The 22,851-nt window shown below is 42.5% G+C and overlaps 1 protein-coding gene across 6 annotated transcripts in view; it reads right to left on the reverse strand.

Moving 5' to 3' along the window:
- LOC140733085 (cyclin-dependent kinase 19) overlaps positions 1–22,851 on the reverse strand; it is a 224,103-nt gene that overhangs the window by 158,374 nt on the left and 42,878 nt on the right. For all 6 annotated transcript variants that reach the window (XR_012100218.1, XM_073055915.1, XM_073055914.1 and 3 more), the window contains exons 3-4: positions 10,227–10,337; positions 4,279–4,419 (exon numbers count right to left, since the gene is read on the reverse strand). Coding sequence is in view for 5 of the 6 variants with exons in the window: in XM_073055915.1 (XP_072912016.1) it covers positions 4,279–4,419; positions 10,227–10,337 (252 nt within the window). In the remaining variant the exon portion in view is untranslated. The remainder of the gene's footprint in view (positions 1–4,278; positions 4,420–10,226; positions 10,338–22,851) is intronic.

Below are 22,851 nucleotides of genomic sequence, written 5' to 3' on the forward strand. Positions count from 1 at the left end.
TGGAAGGCCACGTGTGTCCGCTTCCATTTGCCCGGAATCAGTGACCTTTGCCACGAAAAAATGGTTTTTAGCTAACAACGGGGAACTCAACTCTCAACGACTCTCGAAGGATTGACATCATAAATAGAATGGGCAAGTTTTAACCCGTCTCTCTCTCTCCAACAATTGAAAACCCAGCGGTCCTCAAAGGCTGAAGCCTGTATGAGCTTGAATGAACTGAGTGACTTTTATATTTCCATCGGACAATACATTATCCCCTAGACAACGATAGAGCTATTTCTTATTGATTATTATTATACCCGCGCTTTTAGATTTAGTATTGACGACGTATATTATCTGCATGTTTGCATTGACATTATTTTGTGTATTTTTTTAAATCAATAAATACTGTTAAAAATAGTACCATCAGACTTCAACGGACCTCTCTATCTTTGCTGGTATGTGACCCAGTTACGGGGTACGTAACAATATCCTGATTGTTCTGTGACCACATTAAAACAGGTGAGTTGGAGAATTGCTGAAATTCTCACCGCAGATAACTTTTGCATGCTGTACCACAACTGATTTTATATGATGCAGATTTATACAATTACCAATCTGAAGTACCAAAGAAAATGAAATTCCACAAAAAATGAATGAGGATTATAAAACAACAGCAATGATTGCAATATTTTCCAGTCCAGGTTAAAGTCACTTTTCAACAGAACTGCATCATATATTTTTAGTGCTCTGTGACTGAATTTCTAGTCAAAGTGCTTAAATATCTTAAAAAGTTTTAAACCAATTAAGAATAAAAACAGCAGGGATACAAGAATACTAAACCTGTCTGAACGTTTTGAATACATTGCTATCGTAATGACTGGTTACATAACTGCATGGATCTATTTTGAGGCCAGAGCTATTCACTGTAACTGTAAGCAGCTTAGATGATTATGGAGAGCCACATCTTTTCCAATGAATCAAAGATAAGTAACGCTGCAAACAATGCAGACAGAAGCAAATTACAAAGCAATTATAATAGATTAAGAGACTACCTGAATAAGAGTACAAGTTGCTACAACCACTATACTACTGTGGCACCATTACAAAAAGAACAATAAATTTAAATTTCAGATATATGCTTGTTTGACTGTTACTTCACTTTAATGTATGGAATTGCCACATTTTGCCAAATGTTATAAAAGCAAAATTATAGCTTAGCAATTAACTTATAGGACAGCAGTTAGTGTTCTGGCCCATTGACTCAGGCATGAGAATCTTGCATACGAACAATACATCACATTGTACAAATTGTCATTGTTTTGGATTAGTTCTTCCATTACTGAGTAAGACAAGTAATCTGTTGTTACAGAAATTCTCAACAATGTACAAGTACAAATTGCAATTTTCAGTTCTAAGAATGATACAAATCAAAACAAGAAATGGACTCAATAGCATATGTGGCATACCATTTTCACCTTGTTATCCTAATTGGAATGAATTCACTGTTTTGCAGGATGTGGAACTATGCAGAACTATGGGACTCTCTTTGCAGGCTTCAGTTTGTGATGCTATTTGCTTGTGGTCTGCATGATGTGTTTTTTTTCTCTGCACATTGGGTGTTCAATGGTCTTTTTTATGGGTTCTCTTTTAAATGAGTTTTTTGTGGGCTTGATGCTTTTTTTCCCTCTTCACACTGGTTTTTTTTAATATATGGGTTCTTTTGGGTTTCTTTGTTTTGAGGCTGCCAGTTAGGAGACGAATCTCAAGGTTGTATAACGTATATATACTCTGAACTTTGGACATAGGAACAATACTAGATTTGATTACTCATCTAATTAATAATGAACTGTCAACTACACTGATGATTCTAGAAGCACATCTAAATTTTCTTAGTCCCTTGTCCTAGGTTTCCCTATCAGCAGAAATATTCTTTTCTTTCATTCAGTTGTTGTTAAAATTTTAATAATGAGCCCCCAACCTTCCAAATCTCAGTGTTTTAGACAAAGAAGTATACCTCTCTATATCTTTTTCGAGCATGTATATTGATATCTAACATTAGTTCTTTTTTGAATTAGTGCTCATTACCCAACTTTGGGTTAACAAATATTCTAGTCAGCAGATCTATTATTGTTTTGACTCATTATACATAAATGTTTTTCTTCTACAGGGCCATGAGGGGAAAAAAATTAGGAAACTAGAATACAAAGTATAGAAATTACATAGCAACTGGTTAGACCCATTTGGTATATTAAAGCATTTCCAAGCAACATACCTTAAAAGGTTATATTATACTTCATGGCAAATTAGGTATGAAAGAGATAAATCTGGAGGAGAGAGTGTACCAATTAAGGCAAATCACTGGGAAGCCTGGACAAGAGACAAGATTCTAAAAACTGAAGATAGGTCCTTTGGGGATTGTGGAAAAAACCCAAAAGTTACACAAATACATAAAGGTTATAGATGGTGAAACTTAGTATTTTACATGGCAATTGATATCAAGCAAATTGCTAATTCTAAATCTGAGACTGACAGATTTCTGTCGACCAGAGGTAGTATGGAATATGAGAAAAAAACAGAACAAGCTTGAAGTTATAAATAGCTTTAATTTGTTCTGCCTTCCTAAAGTAGCTCCTAATCCCTATCTCCTTAATTATACATTTGTAATTAAATGTTGAACAAAAGGTCTGTCTAGGTGGTAAGAATGTAAATTGTGATTTACATTCTGAAAGGCCATCTTCTGAGCTGTATGACTCCATGGCATCCTGCTGATCTAACATGCTGACTGAGCATCACAGTCAAACTAATTCTTTTAAACTGGATTTCATACTAATCTCAAGGTTGTATAATTTACATTTCTTTGATAATAAATGTACTTTGGATCGTGAATCTTTGAATATTGTAGTGCATTTAAACAGTCCACTTTAGAAACATGGAAAACCTACAGCACAATACTGGCCCTTCGACCCACAAAACCTTGCCGAACATGTCCTTACCTGAGAAATTACCGAGGGTTACCCATATCCCTCTATTTTTCTAAGCTCCACATATCCATCCAGAGGTCTCTTAAAAGACCCTATCATTTCCGCTTCCACCACCGCCACCAGCAGCCCATTCCATGCACTCACCACTCTCTGTGTAAAAAAACTTACCCCTGACATCTCTTCCAAGCACCCTAAAACTATGCCCTCTTGTGCTAGTCATTTCAGCTCTGGGGAAAAGCCTCTGACTATCCACACGATCAATGCCTCTCATTATGTTGTACACCTCTATCAGGTCACCTCTCATCCTCCAAGGAGAAAAGGCCAAGTTCACTCAACCTATTCTCATAAGGCACGCTCGCAATTGTAAATCTCCTCTACACCCTTTCTATGGGTTTTATGTCCTTCCTGTAGTGAGGCGACCAGAATTGGCGACAGTACTCCAAGTGGGGTCTGACCAGGGTCCTATATAGCTGCAACATTACCTCTTGGCTCTTAAACTCAATCCCACGATTGATGAAGGTCAATGAACTGTATGCCTTCTTAACCACAGAGTCAACCTGTGTAGCAGCTTTGAGTGTCCTATGGACTCAAACCCCAAGATCCCGCTGATCCTCCACACTGCCAAGTCTTGCCATTAAACTTTCTTTCACAAGCTTCTCTTCATGCCACATTTTAAACTGAAAAAAATAAACTTTATGACAACCTGCCTGAATAAAAGCTGCAAAGCTAGTACCACATAAAAAATTCAAGGTTAAATCTGTAGAATTATATTATGTTGTGACTACAGCCCTCATAATGATCTTTTAAAATTGTCAGAATGATCACAAAGTGCCAATAGGTTATAATGAAATACTCTCTTCACTAGCCACCTCAAACATCTCCATTGAATTGACATATCCAAGGTCGTATATTCACAAGAGACAAATGGAAAGCATACTGAGGGCTTACACTTTTTCAACATTATAAAAGCCCTGTCAGACCTACGGCTTCAAGGCCGTTGGGATTTAGTGAAAATAATTATTACAAAATATCACTAGTGTACTGATCTCCAATGCTTTTAATTCAAGGACCACATTAAATTAAGTACAAAAAAGGATTTTCACCAAGCATTGCTCAATTTTTAAGGAGTAAAATGTATGTGGCCACATTATACTTCCTGATCACACAAGGTAATGGATAAAAATTCACAGCAACATGCATGCAACCAACAAAGGTCAAAAGCCAGAACAAGATCTTAAAAACAATTGTTTTCATACAACCACATGGCAAGTCAGGATTTTCTTCATTATTGGCATTCTAAGAACTTAATGCTTACCAAGTCTCTGTGAAGAACCCAGTTTGTATGTAGATAATGAATTCCATCAAGAATTTGATAAAGCAGTGATTTAACCATTCCCCTAGGCAGCTGCACTGGTTTCTTATTTGCTTTTGAGGCACGATGGAACTTGATAATATGCTATTCAAAAAGCAAAAGAGCAAAAAGATATTCAATCTCAATATCAACAAAATGCATTTTACTTTAAGAGTAATGAAATTAAAAAGCTGCAGATGATGAAAATCTGATATAGAAAACGAAACTACTGGAAACACGCAGCAGTCAGAAACCTGACATTCTGTTCCTCTGTTCATGAACACTGCTTGACTTGCTCTGTGTTTCCAGCATTTTTGTAAGTAACTGCACTGATGTTGCACAACTGCTTTACATGAATTAAAATGCCCCTTAATAATAATTTGTAATAAAGGCATCTATTATATACAAGCCAAATGATCAAAATTGATAACTAAACCACAGGAAATGCTGTGCACCCACGACAGAAACAGCATTTCCTCTGTACTGCAAGCTAACCTAGAGGAATCACTGGAAATAGGTATTAACATTTGATTTAAGTCATGGCATATGACTCCATTTCACTGGTTTATAAATTTTGTCTCCAGGGTCCCATCGACCCTTACAGGTGAAATTAAATTACTCTAATCCATAATTGTAAAGTAAGGCATGTTATCTTCATTGTTTACAAGGCGCTTGTTGTACACAAATTGGCAACCTTCTCCCTACACTGCAAAAGTGACTATACTGTATTTTGAAAAAGATCATAGTCAATACAGTAATAAATGTAGTAATGTAGCAATAAACTGTAGGATAATGATCAATTTAAAATATCTAATCCATTCTGTTAAATTTTAGGCTTAACCACGTCCTAGCCCACAATTATTTGCACAACAGGTAGGACAACATTTGCAAGTTCAGGGGATTCTGTTAATTAAGCCATTGGTAAATCAGAGCAGCTGCTTATTTGGGACAACTCTTAAATAACAAAAACTAATCAATAAGGGAGCCAGGATTCCCTTCATTTATTTGGGACACTATCCCGGTTAACTGGGACAGGAAGTTGTTGCTAAGCAAATTCTAACTAGCGTCAGTCGCATGTACTTGTGTGGCCATTAGACAGTATACTATGCTTAGAGCGAACAGTTTTTAAATAGCGTCAGTTGTGTGTGCTTGTGTTATGTTATCCATTTAGGGTGACAGATGGCGATTCAAAATACAGATATTTTTGATCATTTTGTTTTCTATTTTGATTTAAAGAAAATTTCAGACCCTTGTCAAGATGCCACGAAAAGATTTGACACTAGCCAAACAAACTACCCTAAGTGTCTATGTTGATATTTCAAAAGAATGTGAGTGTACTTCAGATGAATTCCTCCACTGATAACTATTATGAACTAATACACAATTTTATAGCACTGTCATGGTATTGGTAGTACTCTAATTTATTCTGTATTTCACTTCAATACATAATTTGTAATTCTGTTAAATGGTAGTTTATTTTTTATTTATACCATTTTAACTATTTCTATGAAACCAGCTAATTGGGACAGCCACTTAATTGGGCCACAATATACTGGTGCTGATGTGTCCCAATTAACCAGAATCCACTGTATTGTTTCCATTACTGTACCAATAAGCTGAAGTTTCCTGGAAATAGTTAAACAGGTTAAAGAGTTAAAAAGATAAACAAAGTAATACTAACAAATTATGTATTTAAGTAGATTATGGAATAAATTAGAATACTCTCAATACTACTATATTACTATTAGACAGTGTATGAGTTCCTCATAGTTATCATTGGAGGAATTCATCCAGTGTACACTGCCATGTCCTTTTGAATGTAAATGAACAAAATTAGCACAAACACCCAGTGCAGATCATCGATTGCCTTCATACAATGCTTTGACAATTGTATCCTCCAAATCGTCATTTTCATTGTAACATTAAACATGATTGTCGGTTCCTTCAAATTCTTCATAGTTCCTAACTTGTTGAAGTAGTGAAATCAGTTCATTTTCACTCCTGGCTGCTTCTGGCATCTCCAAGCCTAAATGCTTGAAATCACAGTGAGCAAAACAGTTCTGAATTGTCTTACTGTTTATTACTTGCAAACTATCAGTGACAAAAATCATTCCTTTTTAAACACAAACACATACAACTGATGCTATTTTAAAACTGTTTGCATTAAGCATGGTGTAGCATCTAACAGACATACACAAGTGCACACAACTGACGCTAGTCTGAAACTGTTTGGCTATAGTCTCCTATCCCAATTAAGGGGAATAGTGTTCCAAATAAACAAAGGGAATTCCAACTATTTTCTCTATTAGTTCCTGTTCCTTAAGAGTTGTCCCAAATAAGTGGCTGCCCCAATTAATCAGAATCCACTGTGTATCTACATCTCTGGAGTAGAATGTCCCTTCCTTATTTATAATCTATATATAGAAATGTTTAAAATGATCAAGAGCTTAGTAAGAGTTAACAGAGTGTTTCCACTAATAGAAAAATAGAGGGCTATGGGTAACCCTAGGTAATTTCTAAAGTAAGTACATGTTTGGCACAGCATTGTGGGCAGAAGGGCCTGTATTGTGTTGGTGTTCTATGTTCTAATAGTTAAAAGGCTAATAATAAGATTCCACATAAATTATATGCTTAAAACAAAAGAAAACTGATACTGTGGAACAACTTTCTCAAGCATCTCATGATTTGGAATAGAGACAAAAGAGACTGCTGAAGTCTGGACCTGAAGCAACAAGCAATCTGCTGGAGGAACTCAGTGGTTGATCAGCATCTGTGGAGGGGAAAGTAACTGTCATTGTTTCAGGACTGAGAATGGAGAGGGAAAGACAGTCAGTATAAAGAATTATCACCTCTTTACTTATCAGATTCCAACATTGTTAGGCTTTGTTTTCCTGCTTATCACCCTCTACTTTCACCCTACTTCACTCTGTCTGCCTCTCCTGTTTTACTTCTGCCTCCATCCATCATCCACCTGCCTCTGTCTCCCTCTCCCTCCCTTCCTTCCTTGACCTAAACTGCCCTTCATCCTTCACCTTTCTCAGCCTTAGAGTCAACAATCATCTTGGGCTCCTGACTCACCATGCTCCCTCTCCTCTTTATACTGGGCATTTCCCCTCACTAGTTTCAGCCCTGATGCATGTTTTTAACACAGAGTGTTGACGTTTCATTCCTCTCCCCTCCCCCCTCATACAGATGCTGCTGGGCTTCTCTGCCAATTGTTTAGCTGCTATAGCCCATCTACTTGAAGGTTCTATGTGTTGTGTTCAGAGATTCTCTTGTGTACACCAGTGTTGTGATGCATGGTTATTTGAGCTACAGTCACCTTCCTGTCAGCTTGAACCAGTCTAATTATTCTCATTAACAAGGTGTTATCGCCCACAGAACTGCCACTCACTGGATCTTTTTTGATATTTACACCATTCTCTGTGAAGTCTAGTGACTATCATGTGTGATAATCTCAGGAGACATGCAGTTTCTGAGATACACAAACCACCCCATCTGGCACCAACAATCATTCCACAGTCAAAGCCACTTAGATCACATATCCTTACCATTCTGATGTTTGGTCTGAACAACAATTGAACTTCATAACCATGTCTGCATGCTTTTATGCTTTCAGTTGCTACCACATGATTGGGTTATTGGATATTTGTCTCAAGCAGGTGTACAGGTGTACCTAATAAAGTGGCCACTGAATACGTACTTCCTCCTGACTTTTATGACAGATACTTCACTTTTGAATCCTGACCATTTAGTTCTTATCAACTCATAAATCATCCTATATACACTTTCAAAGCACTTCAAGATTTTAAATACCTGGATTAAATCTAATCTTTTTTCTTTTCTGCCCATGTTCTCACCTTTCCCCAAGGCTTAGTTTCCCTTCTGGCTTCAATATTATTTCTATTACTAAGCAGCTTGACTCCTCACAGACTTCCTTCCAGGGCATATATTTATCTTAACTACTTTAGTACTTGGATTCTATGCATTTACTTTAAAATCCCAAATTGTATTGGCCCATTATCTTATACTTTCAATGGAACAACTAGGTCAAAATCATGCTCATTTTCCCCTATTTCTACAAAATATGTTAATGCCTTCACCTACTTTAAATTGCACCTTCTAGTTAAATGCCTATTTCATTGATCTGTCCTGTCTTAAGTATTCTACAGCCACCTCATCATTTGTCAAACCTACTGCTTAATAATAGATTTGTAAATTTTAATTTCATACCTGCTTATGAAATCTATAACTACATGAGGACAATAAAAGAACTAATATGGACCTCAAGGTTTCAACTTCCTTCAGTCCAGCCAACATCTTTTACTTAGTCTGTTTCCCATCTTCCAACCTATAATGTTGCATCTCTTGTTTTTAAATGTTTTATTAAACATCTCCTGAAAATCTATACACATGCCTACTGCACATCAAAATCAAGCATACAGCTAATTTCTTGGAGTGACTAGTAACATTTAACCCCATATCTCCAACCAACCTCAATCAAATTAATCAATATTTTATTCTAATAAAAAATTCCCAAGTTTTCTAAAAAAATTTCTATTTATATTTTCATATGCAATCACCATTCTAGTGAACTTAGATAGCATCTACTCTTTTCTATCATAATTTCCACATTAAAAATAGAAAATGCTCGAAACATTCAACAGGGCAGACGACATTGATAAAATGATTTTTAAAAATTCTAAGATTTTATTTCAAGAACTCTTCTGATAACCCTTTAAGTGATTGATGGTCATTTCATGATTTTGTTTTTGATTTCCAGCAACTTCAGATTTTTTTGATTCTTTGCTTTCCATAATCTAGAGTCCAAAACTTTGCAAAGTAAATCAGCCTTTCATTAACTTAGCACTACATTTCATAGCCTTTTAATATGTGCTGTACATTGCATTCCTCTGACAAAAATATGTTAAAGAAAGACATGTACTTACTATTTGAAATATGAAGACAACTATTTATTTCTAGATTCTGGATATTAACACACATTATTTCTGTTCCAGTTGAGTTTTTGATCAGCAATGGCACCCCATTCCCTGGAGATACTGATGGTTTGGAAAATGATAATGGTAAAGTTGTAAGCTGTTGAATGTCATGAGCATGAAGATTAGACAATTGTACTCCCTCTTGCTGGTTTGGTCATTGGTTGCACTTGTGTTGAACAAGTACTGCTCCATTCTGATCAGCTCAAGCCTGAATGTGGAGTATACAATTGTTAAGTCATGATCTTGTCAAATGACAGGGCAAGTTTGAGAAGCCAAGTAGTCTACTTCTACTCCCAATTAATATATGATGTGTAGACCTTCTGCATGGAACCAAGAGATACTTCTCTTTCTGAGGGGTTGTAATTAGAACGCAACATTGTGTATTCAACAATTGCACAGGGACACCTCTTTTTCCCTTATTAGGTGAGGGGGAGGGAGAGGGAGAAGGGGGAGAGAGGGGGGGAGAGAGGGGGGGAGAGAGAGGGGGGAGAGAGAGAGGGGAGAGAGAGGGCAGAGAGAGAGGTGGGGAGAGAGAGAGGTGGGGGTAAAGAGGGGGGGAGGGAGAGAAAGAGCGCGAGAGAACAAACAAAACTGTGGTATGTTGAATTACCCGGTGAACAAGTAGTCTTTGGGGTACTGCAAGTCTGTGTCTTTACTGATGCTTTGCTGCACGTTTACGTGCTTGGTGGGGGGGGTGCCGATACTTTTTTGCTGGGGATGGGCTTTGGGGCTCTAACATTTAACCGTCATTCATTCTTTGGGGCACTCCTTTGTTTTCGTGGATGTTTGCAAAGAAAACTAATTTCAGCATGTATATTGTATACATTTCTCTGACATTAAATGTACCTATTGATACTATTGAATTAATATTCCCATTTCAAGTGCTTAAGATTCTAGTAACCAAGTTCTTACCCATAAATCATGTTCTGCATAATCAAACAGGAGCCATACTTTTCTGTCGCTGTGTGAAAGAAATACCTTCTGCAAGGCAATCACGTTGGGATGCTTCAACTCTCGCAGCAACTGGTGGGAAAATAACAAATTAAATAAATAACAATAATGGGTAAAAAGTACGGGGGGAATAAAACAGACAATAATATATTGACAGTGCCTCTTAATGTCTAAAAAATGGACCGTCAGCACACAATTCATGCAATCCACCCAAATCCACTTTCATGCCCAGCTCTTCAATCTGAATTTTTATGCTTTGACGTGAGTCAGCAAAATAAAGCCTCAATGATGTGCAATCATTAAGTTGTGGGATTCGATATAAAATCCAAAGTTAGATTAAATAGGAATTGCAGTCTTGATTCAATTTGCCTTTTAGTTGATTGAAAAGGTGTTCATTAAAATATACTACAATGTCTACAATTTAAACTCCAAAACTGTGCTCCTTGTGAAACAGCACAATCTCACAGAGATCTGTGCATGAAAGACTTTAGAGTGGAGTTCAGTTGTACAGGGAAGGGAAAGGTGCTCTATTAGGCCAGGAAAACAGAAATAACAGCTTTCTCAGAACCTTTTAAATGCAGTGCCTCTTTGAATAGAGTTCCTGTCCAACTAAAGTAGCATTATGGGATAGTTGGAAGCTCTGCAGGCAAAAAATTTGCTTCACAAGTTTGAAGCTTGCAAGAACAGGTGGTGATATGGCAAGAGTTAGCTGGGGATCAAATGGCAAGAAGGGCAGGATATATGGGGAGGGAGGACTGAATCAGAGAATGAAATGGAGAAGAGATCTAAAGACGATTATGAGGAATGGTCTAATTGTTGGGGGTCTAATGGCCAGTTAGGAAGTGATGAATAAGAGATAGCCTGGGTGCTCCAATGGTTGGGGAGGGTGAAGTCAGTTCACAAAAAACATTTGTTGAGTTTATTTTGTAGCTTGCAAGGCCCATCTTCAGAAGTTTTCTGATGACTCTGCCATAGTTGGATGCATCAGCAAGGGAGATGAGGCTGAGTACAGGGCTATGGTGGGAAACTTTGTCACATGGTGCGAGCAGAATCATCTGCAGCTTAATGTGAAAAAGACTAAGGAGCTGGTGGTGGACCTGAGGAGGGCTAAGGCACCGGTGACCCTGTTTCCATCCAAGGGGTCAGTGTGGACATGGTGGAGGATTACAAATACCTGAGAATACGAATTGAGAATAAACTGGACTGGTCAAAGAACACTGAGGCTGTCAACAAGAAAGGTCAGAGCCGTCTCTATTTCCTGAGGAGACTGAGGTCCTTTAACATCTGCCGGACGATGCTGAGGATGTTCTACGAGGCTGTGGTGGCCAGTGCTATCATGTTTGCTGTTGTGTGCTGGAGCAGCAGGCTGACGGTAGCAGACACCAACAGAATCAACAAACACATTCGTAAGGCCAGTGATGTTGTGGGGGTGGAAATGGACTCTCTGACGGTGGTGTCTGAAAAGAGGATGCTGTCCAAGTTGCATGCCATATTGGACAATGACTCCCATCCACTCCATTTTGTACTGGTTAGGCACAGGAGTACATTCAGCCAGAGACTCATTCCACTGAGATGCAACACTGAGCGTCACAGGAAGTCATTCCTGCCTGTGGCCATTAAACTTTACAACTCCTCCCTCAGAGTGTCAAACACCCTGAGCCAATAGGCTGGTCCTGGACTTATTTCCACTTGGCATGATTAACTTATTATTATTTAATTATTTATGGTTTTATATTGCTATATTTCTACACTATTCTTGGTTGCCGCGGCTGTAACAAAACCCAATTTCCCTCGGGATCAATAAAGTATGTCTGTCTCTCTGTCAATCAAAATCCTCCTTTTCGTGAGGGCCCATAAGCATTCCCTTGCATCATAGTTGGTTTAAAGAGTCTGGAAACCCGACCACTCTATTCAAAAATAGAACTACAAAATGGCCTCTCAATCATTTTTCAACTTAGCATCTGTGGACAGATAGCTATCCAGCATTCATCACACATTTATTAAAGCCAGAAAGTGAGCTCAGTTAGTTGCTATTCCAAACATGTTTGGAGTAAAACTATGTAAGAGTTAACAAACAATGTTAGAAGTTAAGATCCATTCCTACATAAATAGATCAGTACTCATTATTTCACCCGTAATATGATCAACTGTAACTAAAAGCAAAAACAAACCTCACTGAACTTGTAAAAACTTTTCAAACTACCGGTACTTAGAAAGGAATAATTTGAAAGACATAATTGAAAAGAATTCCATTGAAATCAAAAGATGCAATGCAGAGGAGATTCACCAGGATCTCCTCCCACCTTCTTAATCTGGCTTCTGCCTGCTTCTTTTCCAGTCCTGATGAAGTCCAAAACATCGAATGTTGATTTCCCTCATTGGATACTGCCTGACCAGCTGAGTCCCTCCAGCATTTTGTTTGCGTTGCTCCAGATTTCCAGCATTTGCAGAATCTCGTGTTTAAAATTTACCAGGATGTTGCCTGGATTGATGGCATTGTGGTTACGGAAACTAGATAAACTGAGATTTTCTTCTGGAGTGGAGGAGGCTGAGGAGTGACCTTATGTAAGTATATATAATTATGAAGGATATATATATAGCAGATATTAAAAATCATTCTCTCAGGGTGGGGATGTGTAAGACGAGGACATTCATTTGCAAGAAAAAGTTTGTGAACCCTTTGCAATTAAATGGTTTTCTACATTAATTACGGTACTCATAAAATGTGGTCTGATCTTCATCTAAGTCACAAATAGACAAACACAATCTGACTAAACTAATAACACACACAGAAGTTGTTGTATTTCTTCTCGTCAATACTGAGTACTGTAGCGGTGTGCTACACGCAGCGCTAAAATAACGACATGGAGTTGGTAAACTGCAGTCAAAGTTAAAGTTTATTCGAACTTCACAGCCTTGCTTTAAAGCCTCCCTCCATCCGCCCTCCCCTGCGCGGATGCTTCGAGAGGCACGTACTGACACCCCCTCAGGCTTTCTCCCTTTGTTGCGGACCTAGCCTTTGTGCCTGCACGCTGACTAATTGTGAGCCGGTTTGAGTGTGCTAGTAAGTGGGTCGCCACATAACCCCCCCCCCCCCCCCCCAGAACCGGCGATACACCCCCCAATGTCCACAGTCTGGGCCAGACCCTGTTTGGGAGGTCGGCCTCTGCACCACGGTGTCAGAAACTCGACCGGTTGTGCCAGGTCCACATGGGCCGGCTTGAGTCGGTCCACCGTGAAAAACTCCTCTCTCCCCCCAACGTCCAGCACGAACGTGGACCCGTTGTACCTGAGCACCGTGAACGGCCCCTCGTAGGGCCGTTGCAGCGGTGGCCGATGCCCACCCTTCCGTACAAACACAAACTTACAGTTCTGCAGGTCTTTGGGTACGCAGGTTGGGTTCTGCCCATGCTGCGAAGTGGGTATGGGGGCCAGGGCACCGAGCCTCTCGCGTAGTCTGCCCAGGACTGCTGTGGGTTCTTCCTCTTGCCCCCTTGGGGCTGGTATGAACTCCCCGGGGACAACCAGGGGTGCGCCGTACACCAACTCGGCCGACGAAGCATGCAGATTGTCTTTGGACGCCGTGCGGATGCCGAGTAGGACCCAGGGAAGCTCGTCCACCCAGTTAGCTCCTTGCAGGCGGGCCATGAGAGCCGACTTCAGGTGACGGTGGAAATGCTCCACCAGTCCGTTCGACTGTGGGTGGTAGGCAGTGGTGTGTGGTGCAGCTGAGTCCCCAACAGGCTGGCCATCGCTGACCACAGGCTGGAGGTGAACTGGGCGCCTCTGTCGGAGGTAATGAGGGCCGATACACCAAAGCAGGTCACCAAGGTGGCGATCAGCGCCCGGGCGCAAGATTCGGAGGTGATGTCGGTGAGCGGGACTGCCTCTGGCCATCTTGTGAACCGGTCCACAATAGTCAGGAGGTGCCGCGCTCCTCGTGACACTGGCAGAGGGGCCCACGATATCCACATGAATGTGGTCGAAACGCCGGCGGGTGGGGTGGAACTGCTGCGGCGGGGCCTTGGTGTGTCGCTGCACCTTGGCCGTCTGGCAGTGCATGCACGTTCTGGCCCATTCACGGACCTGCTTGCGGAGTCCGTGCCAAACAAACCTGCTGGAGACCATCCGGATGGTAGTGCGGATGGAGGGGTGTGCCAAGTTATGAATGGAGTCGAAAACACGTCGTCGCCAAGGTGCCGGGACGACGGGACGGGGCTGGCCGGTGGCGACGTCACAGAGTAGGGTCCTCTCACCTGGGCCTACGGGGAGGTCCTGGAGCTGCCAACCGGAGACTGCAGTCCTGTAACTCGGGATCTCCTCCTCTGCCTGCTGTGCCTCTGCCAGCGCCTCAAAGTCTACCCTTTGGGAAAGGGCGTGAATGTTAGGGCGAGAGAGCACATCCGCCACAACATTGTCCTTACCCGAGACGTGCCGGACGTCCGTCGTGTATTCAGAGATGTAGGACAGATGGCGCTGCTGGCGGGATGACCAGGGATCGGACACCTTTGTGAACGTAAAGGTAAGCGGTTTGTAGTCCGTGAACGCGGTGAAGTACCTGAAATGCCGGATTGCCAGGTATAGCGCCAACAGTTCCCGGTCGAAAGCACTGTATTTGAGCTCGGGTGGCCACAGGTGTTTGCTGAAAAACGCCAGGGGTTGCCAGCGGCCCGCGATGAGCTGCTCCAGTACCCCACCGACTGCCGTATTAGATGCATCCACTGTGAGGGCGGTAGGGACGTCCATTCTGGGGTGCACTAGCATCGCGGCGTTCGCCAAGGCATCCTTCGTTTGAATGAAAGCGGCGGCGGACTCCTCGTCCCAGGTAATGTCCTTGCCCGGACCGGACAGCAAGGCAAACAGGGGGCGCATGATCCGGGCAGCCGAAGGGAGGAAGCGGTGGTAGAAATTGACCATACCTACCAATTCCTGAAGGCCTTTGATCGTGGTGGGTCGGGGGAAATGGCGGACCGCATCTACCTTAGCGGGCAGAGGGGTCGCCTCGTCTGTGGTAATCCTGTGGCCCAGGAAGTCAATGGTGTCGAGCCTGAACTGGCATTTGGCCAGGTTGATTGTTAGACCGTAGTCACTCAGCCGGGCATAGAGTTGTCGGAGGTGGGACAGATGCTCCTGATGACTGCTGCTGGCTATGAGGATGTCGTCCAAATAGATGAATGCGAAGTCCAGGTCGCGTCCCACTGCGTCCATCAACCGCTGGAACGTCTGTGCGGCATTCTTCAGGCCGAACGGCATGCGGAGGAACTCGAAAAGGCCGAACGGGGTGCTGAGAGCCGTTTTGGGGACGTCGTCCGGATGCATCGGGATTTGATGGTATCCGCGGATGAGGTCTACCTTGGAGAAGATCCGTGCGCCGTGCAGGTTTGCTGCAAAGTCCTGAATGTGCGGCACAGGGTAGCGGTCCGGTGTTGTAGCCTCGTTCAGCCTGCGGTAGTCGCCGCACGGTCTCCAGCCCCCTGTCGCTTTGGGCACCATGTGCAGGGGGGAGGCCCATAGGCTGTCGGACCGCCGGATGATCCCCAATTCCTCCATCCTCTTGAACTCCTCCTTCGCCAGTCGGAGCTTGTCCGGGGGAAGCCGCTGAGCACGGGCGTGGAGGGGTGGTCCCTGGGTCGGGATGTGGTGCTGTACGCAGTGTCGGGGCATGGCTGCCTCAAACTGCGGTGCCAGAACCGATGGGAAATCCGCCAGGACCCTGGTGAAGTCGTTGTTGGACAGCGTGATGGAGCCGAGGTGAGGGGCTGGCAACTGGGCTGCACCCAGGGAGAACGTCTGAGAGGTCTCGGCGTGAACCAGTCTCTTCCTGGGCAGATCGACCAGTAGGCTGTGAGCCCGCAAGAAATCCGCACCCAGAAGCGGTTGGGCTACGGCGGCCAGGGTGAAGTCCCACGAGAACTGGCTGGAGCCGAACCATAGCTGCACCAGATGGGTGCCATAGGTCCTTACTGTGCTGTCGTTCGCGGCCCTCAGGGGGGGACCCGGTGCCCTGCTGCGGGTGTCGTAACTCGTCGGAGGTAAGACGCTGATCTCGGCACCGGTGTCGACCAAAAACCGGTGTCCCGACCTGCTGTCCCACACATACAGGAGGCTATCCCAATGGCCAGCCACCGTAGCCATCAGCGACGGCTGGCCCTGGCATTTCCCGGGAACTAGCAGGGCGGGCGACAACGGCGGCCTTCTGCGCCCCACCGCTGGTGGTAGAAACACCATTGCTCGTTGGGCTCCACACCCTGGCCTCTGGGGTTAGCGGGCTCTGCGGCCGGGCCTGGACTGGTTTGCTGCTGGGAGCGTGGCCGGGTGATCAGTGAGATGGACGCCCCACTCACCTTCTTGGCGTTCCACAGCAAGTCCGCCCGGGCTGCCACCTTCCGGGGGTCGCTGAAATCCGCGTCGGACAGCAGCAGGCGTATGTCCTCGGGCAGCTGCTCCAGGAATGCCTGCTCAAACATGAGGCAGGGTGTGTGTCCGTCGGCCAGAAACAACATCTCATTCATTAAAGCTGATGGAGGCCTGTCTCCCAAGCCATCCAGGTGCAGTAAACGGGCAGCTCGCTTGCGGCGGGAGAGCCCGAAAGTCCTTATGAGCAGGGCTTTGAATTCCGTGCACTTGCCATCCGCCAGGGGAGACTGTACGAACTCCGCGACCTGGGCCGCTGTGTCCTGGTCGAGGGAGCTCACCACGTAGTAGTAACGGGTGTCCTCTGAGGTTATCTGCCGAATGTGGAATTGGGCTTCTGCTTGCTAAAACCATAGGTGAGGTTGTAGCGTCCAGAAGCTTGGCAGTTTCAAGGAAACCGCATGAACAGATGCGGCATCGTTCATCTCTGGTCCAAAAACGTTTGGACCGTCGGGGTCACCAATTGTAGCGGTGTGCTACACGCAGCGCTAAAATAACGACATGGAGTCGGTAAACTGCAGTCAAAGTTAAAGTTTATTCGAACTTCACAGCCTTGCTTTAAAGCCTCCCTCCATCCGCCCTCCCCCGCGCGGATGCTTCGAGAGGCACGTACTGACACCCCCTCAGGCTTTCTCCCTTTGTTGCGGACCTAGCCTTTGTGCCTGCACGCTGGCTAATTGTGAGCCGGTTCGAGTGTGCTAGTAAGTGGGTCATCACAGTACCTCATTTAAAAAAATCACAATCAAAAAAGTGTGTGAACCTCTGGGATAATGCCTTCTACAAAAGCTATTTGGAGTCATGTGTTCCAATCAATGAGATGCGAGTGGTTTGTAGAGGTGCCCTGCCCTATAAAAAAGACACACAAAGTCAGGTTACTGACAGAACCTGCTTTTCACATGAAAGATCTGTTTATGTGCACTATGCCTCGATAAAAACAACTTTCAGAGAACCTTAGAAGAAAAATTAGAGATGCATGAAGCTGGAAAAGGCTGCAAAAGCATTTCTAAAGACCTGAGTGTACATCAGCACACAGGTCCACAGTAAAAGAAATTGTCTACAACTGGAGGAAATTCAGTACTGTTGCTATTCTCCCTAGGAGTGGGTGTCCTGCAAAGATCACATCAAGAGCACAACATACAATGCTGAAGGAGGTGAAAAAGAACCCAAGGGTAACAGAAATGACCTGCAGAAATCTCTAGAACTTGCTGAAGACTCTGTTCATGTGTCCACAATAAGAAAAACACTAAACAAGAATGGTGTTCATTGAAGGACACCACGGAAGAAACCATTGCTCTCCAAAAAAAAACATTGAGGCATGCCTCAAGTTTGCAAAAGCCCATCTGGATGTTCCATAATGCTTCTGGGAAAATGTTCTGTGGAAAGATGAGGGAAAAGTTTGAATTTTTTGGCAGAAATGCACCCAAATGTGTTTAGAGGAAAAAGGGCACTGCACACCAACACCAAGACGTCATCTCAACTGTGAAGCATGTTGGAAGAAGCATCAGAACTAGAATCAGGTTTATTATCACCAGCATGTGTCGTGAAATTTGTTAACTTCGCAGCAGCAGTTCAAAGCAATACATAATATAGAAGAAAAATCAATCAATTACAGATAGATAGATAGATAGATAGATACTTTATTCATCCCCATGGGGAAATTCAACTTTTTTTCCAATGTCCCATACACTTGTTGTAGCAAAACTAATAACATACAGGTTACTATCGATGCAATGCTCCTCAGACAGGATGAAGAGGTCAATACTCCCCAATGCCATTAGGCTTTACAATTCAACCGCCAGGACTTAAGAACTTTTTAAAAGCTATTATTAATGCTTTTTGAGATAGTGATTTAGATGCATATCATATTATATATGTATATTATATTATATAATTTTATATATATATATATAATTATATAATTACATATTATATAATATGTATATTAGAGTTTAAAATTTGTGCAAAAACAGAAATATATATTAAAAAGTGAGGTAGTGTTCACAGGTTCAATATCAATTTAGGAGTCGAATGACAGAGGGAACAAAGCTGTTCCTGAAGCGCTGAGTGTGTGCCTTCAGGCTTCTATATATACCTCCTACCTATTGGTAACAATGAGAAACAGGCATGCCTTAGGTGCCGGCTGTCCTTAATAATTTACGCTGTCTTTCAGAGACACCGCTCCTTGAAGTTGCCCTGGGTACTTTGTAGGCTCGTACCCAAGATAGAGCCGACTAAATATACGGCCCTCTGCAGTTTCTTTCGGTCCTGTGCAGTAAGTAGCTCCCCACCCCCCCCGCCCCATACCGGACAGTGATGCAGCCTGTCAGAATGCTCTCCATGGTATATCTACAAATGTATTTTAGTTTTTGAGTGTATTTGTTGACATACCAAATCTCTTCAAACTCCTAAAGAAGGACAGTTGCTGTCTTGCCTTCTTTATAGCTGCATCGATATGTTGCGACCAGGTTAAGTCCTCAGAGATCTTGACGCCCAAGAACTTGAAACTGCTCACTCTCTCCTCTTCTGATCCCTCTATGAAGATCGGTATGTGTTCTTTCATCTTACCCTTCCTGAAGTCTACAATCAGTTCTTTTGTCTTACTGACGTTGAATGCAAGGTTGTTCCTGCAGCACCACTCTACTAGTTGGTATATCATGGTCTGAGGCTGCTTTGCTGCCTCAGGACCTGGACAACTTGCAATCGCTGAGGGAACAATGAATTCAAAATTGTACCAAGACATTTTACAGGAGAATGTCATGGTAGCAATCTATCACCTGAAGCTTAACAGACGTTGGTTAATGCAACAAGACAATGATCTGAAACACAAGAATAAATCAACAATGAAATAGTTTAAAAAGAAGAAAACTCATGTTTGGGAAGGCCAAGTCCAGACTTTAACCCAATTGAGATACTGTAGCATGACCTGAAAAGGGCTGTTCATGCAAGATATCCCAGAAATAAAGATGAACTAAAACAGGTTTGTATACAGCAATGGTCTAAAATTCCTCCTCACCATTGTGCAAGTCTGATCAGCAGCCACAGGAAACATTCGGTGATGATTATTGCTGCTAAAAGAGGTTCTACCAGTTAATAAATCAATGATTTACATACTTTTTCTAGCCTGAATTGTGAATAATTAAACAATATGTTCAATAAAGACATGAAAATTACAATTGTGTGTTATTAGTTTAGGCAGATTGTGTTTGTTTATTATTCTGACTTAGATAACAATCAGACTACATTTTATGAATAACTGATGCAGAAAACCAGGTAATTGCGAAGAGTTCACAACTTTTTCTTGCAACTGTAGTTTTAGAGAGAGGAGCAGCAGATTTAGGGGGCTTCTGAGTGGGAATTCTTTCACACAGAGAATGATTAGAGTCCGGAATGCACTGCCTGAAGAGGTGGTGGAAGCAAATGCATCTAATTTTTGACGCCAAACGTCATCATCTTGCACTTCGCATTAAATTCCACGTGCCAAAACTCCAGGATTTACAACTCTAAGACCTAGAGAATGGTGTGTGCATGGAAACAGGGCCAGTTGAAGAGGAGGATACAATAGGGGCATTTAATAAACTCTTAGATAGGCAGATGGATTATAGAAAAATGGAGGGTTATGTTGGAGGGAAGGATTATATTGATCTTAAGAGTAGGTTAAAAGGTTGGCTCATTTAGTGGGCTGAAAAGCCTGTACTGTACCGTATTGTTTTATGCTCTACATTCTAGATAGAGTGGACCAAGAGAGGATGTTTCCAATAATAGGATAATCTAAGATCAGAGAGCATAGCCTCAGAACACAAGGAGGGTTCTTTAGGACAGAGATGAGAAGGAATTTCTTTAGCCAGAGGTGGTCAATGTGTGGAATTTATTGCCACAGATGGCTGTGGAGGCAGTCATTAGGTATATTTAATGCAGAGGTTGATAGGTTCTTGATTAGTAAAGGTGTCAAAGGTTACCGGGAGAAGACAAGAGAATGTGATTAAGAGGGATAATAAATCAACCATGATCAAATGGTGGAGAAGACTTGATGGGCTATATAGCCTAATTCTGCTCCTATGTCTTACGGTCTAAGCACCTATAAATGTTCTAGAATGTAGGCAGACCTACATTGGGTAAATGGTTCTAATGTAGATAGGTTCAATGAGTGACATGAACACAGTGGGTCAAAGAGCCTGGTTCTATGCTGTATGGCTGTGACCCTCACCTCCACTTCTGAAGCCCTTATCCTCATTAAAAGCATTACCTTCTCTCATCCCAGCCTAGTCCCCACAGTATCACAAGTTCTTACAGCTACAAACTACTTTCTTGAATTACTTTGCCCTTGTCTCATCCATTCTCATCCCCAGCAACAACTAAGAGACCATGCGATTATTTGTCTCTGCCAATCCCCTCCTTTCCCTTAAACCACCAGCTTAAATCTTCCCTAAGGCTCTCGTGTCCTATCCCTGAACATATTTTTTCTCATGTGCTCTTTGAACTCATCTTGTGTGAGACCTTCTTCATGCTCCCTCAAACCCTAGCCCTTTAAGTTGCTAAATGCTCAACTTAATTTCTAATACCTTGTGATAGCTATCAGTAATTCTCCCTCAAGTTCTATTTCCCTTTCTTTGAAATCTGGCCTCAGTTCCTTAACTCCTATATCTTTACAGCTACTACCTATAGTGCAACTTCCACTCCAAAATCCTTCAACTCCATGTAGCCTCCCAAAGTTTTGCTAATGCATATCAGAACTTGTTTTTAAATCCTTCCTGTCAAATTATTCTCCTACCAGGATAATCGAAAAATTATCATCAACCTGGCATCATGGCTTAGAAATAGTTCCACACAACTCTTCTGGCGTTAAGATTGTTGTCACCATGCAGTACAGCAGGTGCAGTGTTTGCATCCAATTGTTATAGGGACATGCCACAATACAAATAAAACACTGCCAGCCACAAGGATATGCTGTCATCAAACAATGATTTAAATAATGGGTGAGGAGCTCCCAAGGAGTCAGAGGGACCTGGACAAACTGGTGAAGAACAAAATCAATGTTCTTTGTGCACATGAGCTGCAGAGACCCTCCAAGTCCAAAATCAGGTGTGTTCGGCAGTAATTTCCCATATAATTTCTCTCGGGACATGTTAAAGAATACCTGCAGTTTGGGAAATCTGCAATTCAGAGAAATGACAGAGCCTGCTCTGGTTCCATTAGTGGGCTGAAGGAAAATTTAATGAAGCCTTCTCTCCTTGAATGACCTCCATTATGCTAGTGATCAGTAAAATGAGAGATGTGACAGAGATCAGCAGCAGCAGCAGCAGCAGCAGCAGCTTAGAATAATCTTGAGGTTTAGAAATGAGAGTGAAGGACCCCAGTGAGCAAAACATTCCAGGTCCAAGTGCAGCTGTCAAAGATAGATTCCACAATTGCCTCTCTGAAACTCAATCCTGCTTACTTTAATATACTCCTTAATATCTAATTATCTGACCAAGCTCAATCCTAATCTCCTCACATGGTGCAAATTTGTTTCAGAAAATGCCAAGTAAAAAAAATATATAATATCTCTTCAATTACCCTATCATTGAATCCTCATCTAAGAAAAGATGTGCTGGAATTGCAGAGGGTTCAGAGGAGGTTCACAAGGATGATTCTGGGAATGAAAGAGTTATCATACGGGGAATGTTTAATAGCTCTGGGCCTGTACTCACTGAAATTTAGAAGGGTAGGACATGAGATCTCAATGAAACATTTCAAATGTTGGAAGGCCTAGACAGAGTAGATGTGGAAAGGATGTTTCCCATGGTGGGAGAGTCTAGGACAAGAGGGCACAGCCTCAGAATAGAGGGACATCCATTTAAAATAGAGCTGCAGAGAAATTTCTTTAGCTAGAGGGGTGGTCAATTTGTGGAATTTATTACCACAGGCAGCTGTGGAGGCCAGGGTGTTGGGTGCATTTAAGGCAGAGATTGGTAGGTTTTTGATTGGACATGGCATCAAAGGTTACAGGGAGAAAGCTGGGGAGTGGGGCTGAAGGGAAAAAAGGATCAACCATGATTGGAATGGAAGAGTAGACTCAATTGGCCAAATGGCCTAATTCAGCTCCTATGTCTTTTTATAAAAAAGGAATAGTGAACACCACTGAGGATTAGATTGCAGTAAAAATGCAGCGTAGAATCAGCATGATTCGGCACTG

This window comes from Hemitrygon akajei, chromosome 9 (assembly GCF_048418815.1).
Source record: "Hemitrygon akajei chromosome 9, sHemAka1.3, whole genome shotgun sequence".
Classification (NCBI taxonomy): domain Eukaryota; kingdom Metazoa; phylum Chordata; class Chondrichthyes; order Myliobatiformes; family Dasyatidae; genus Hemitrygon; species Hemitrygon akajei.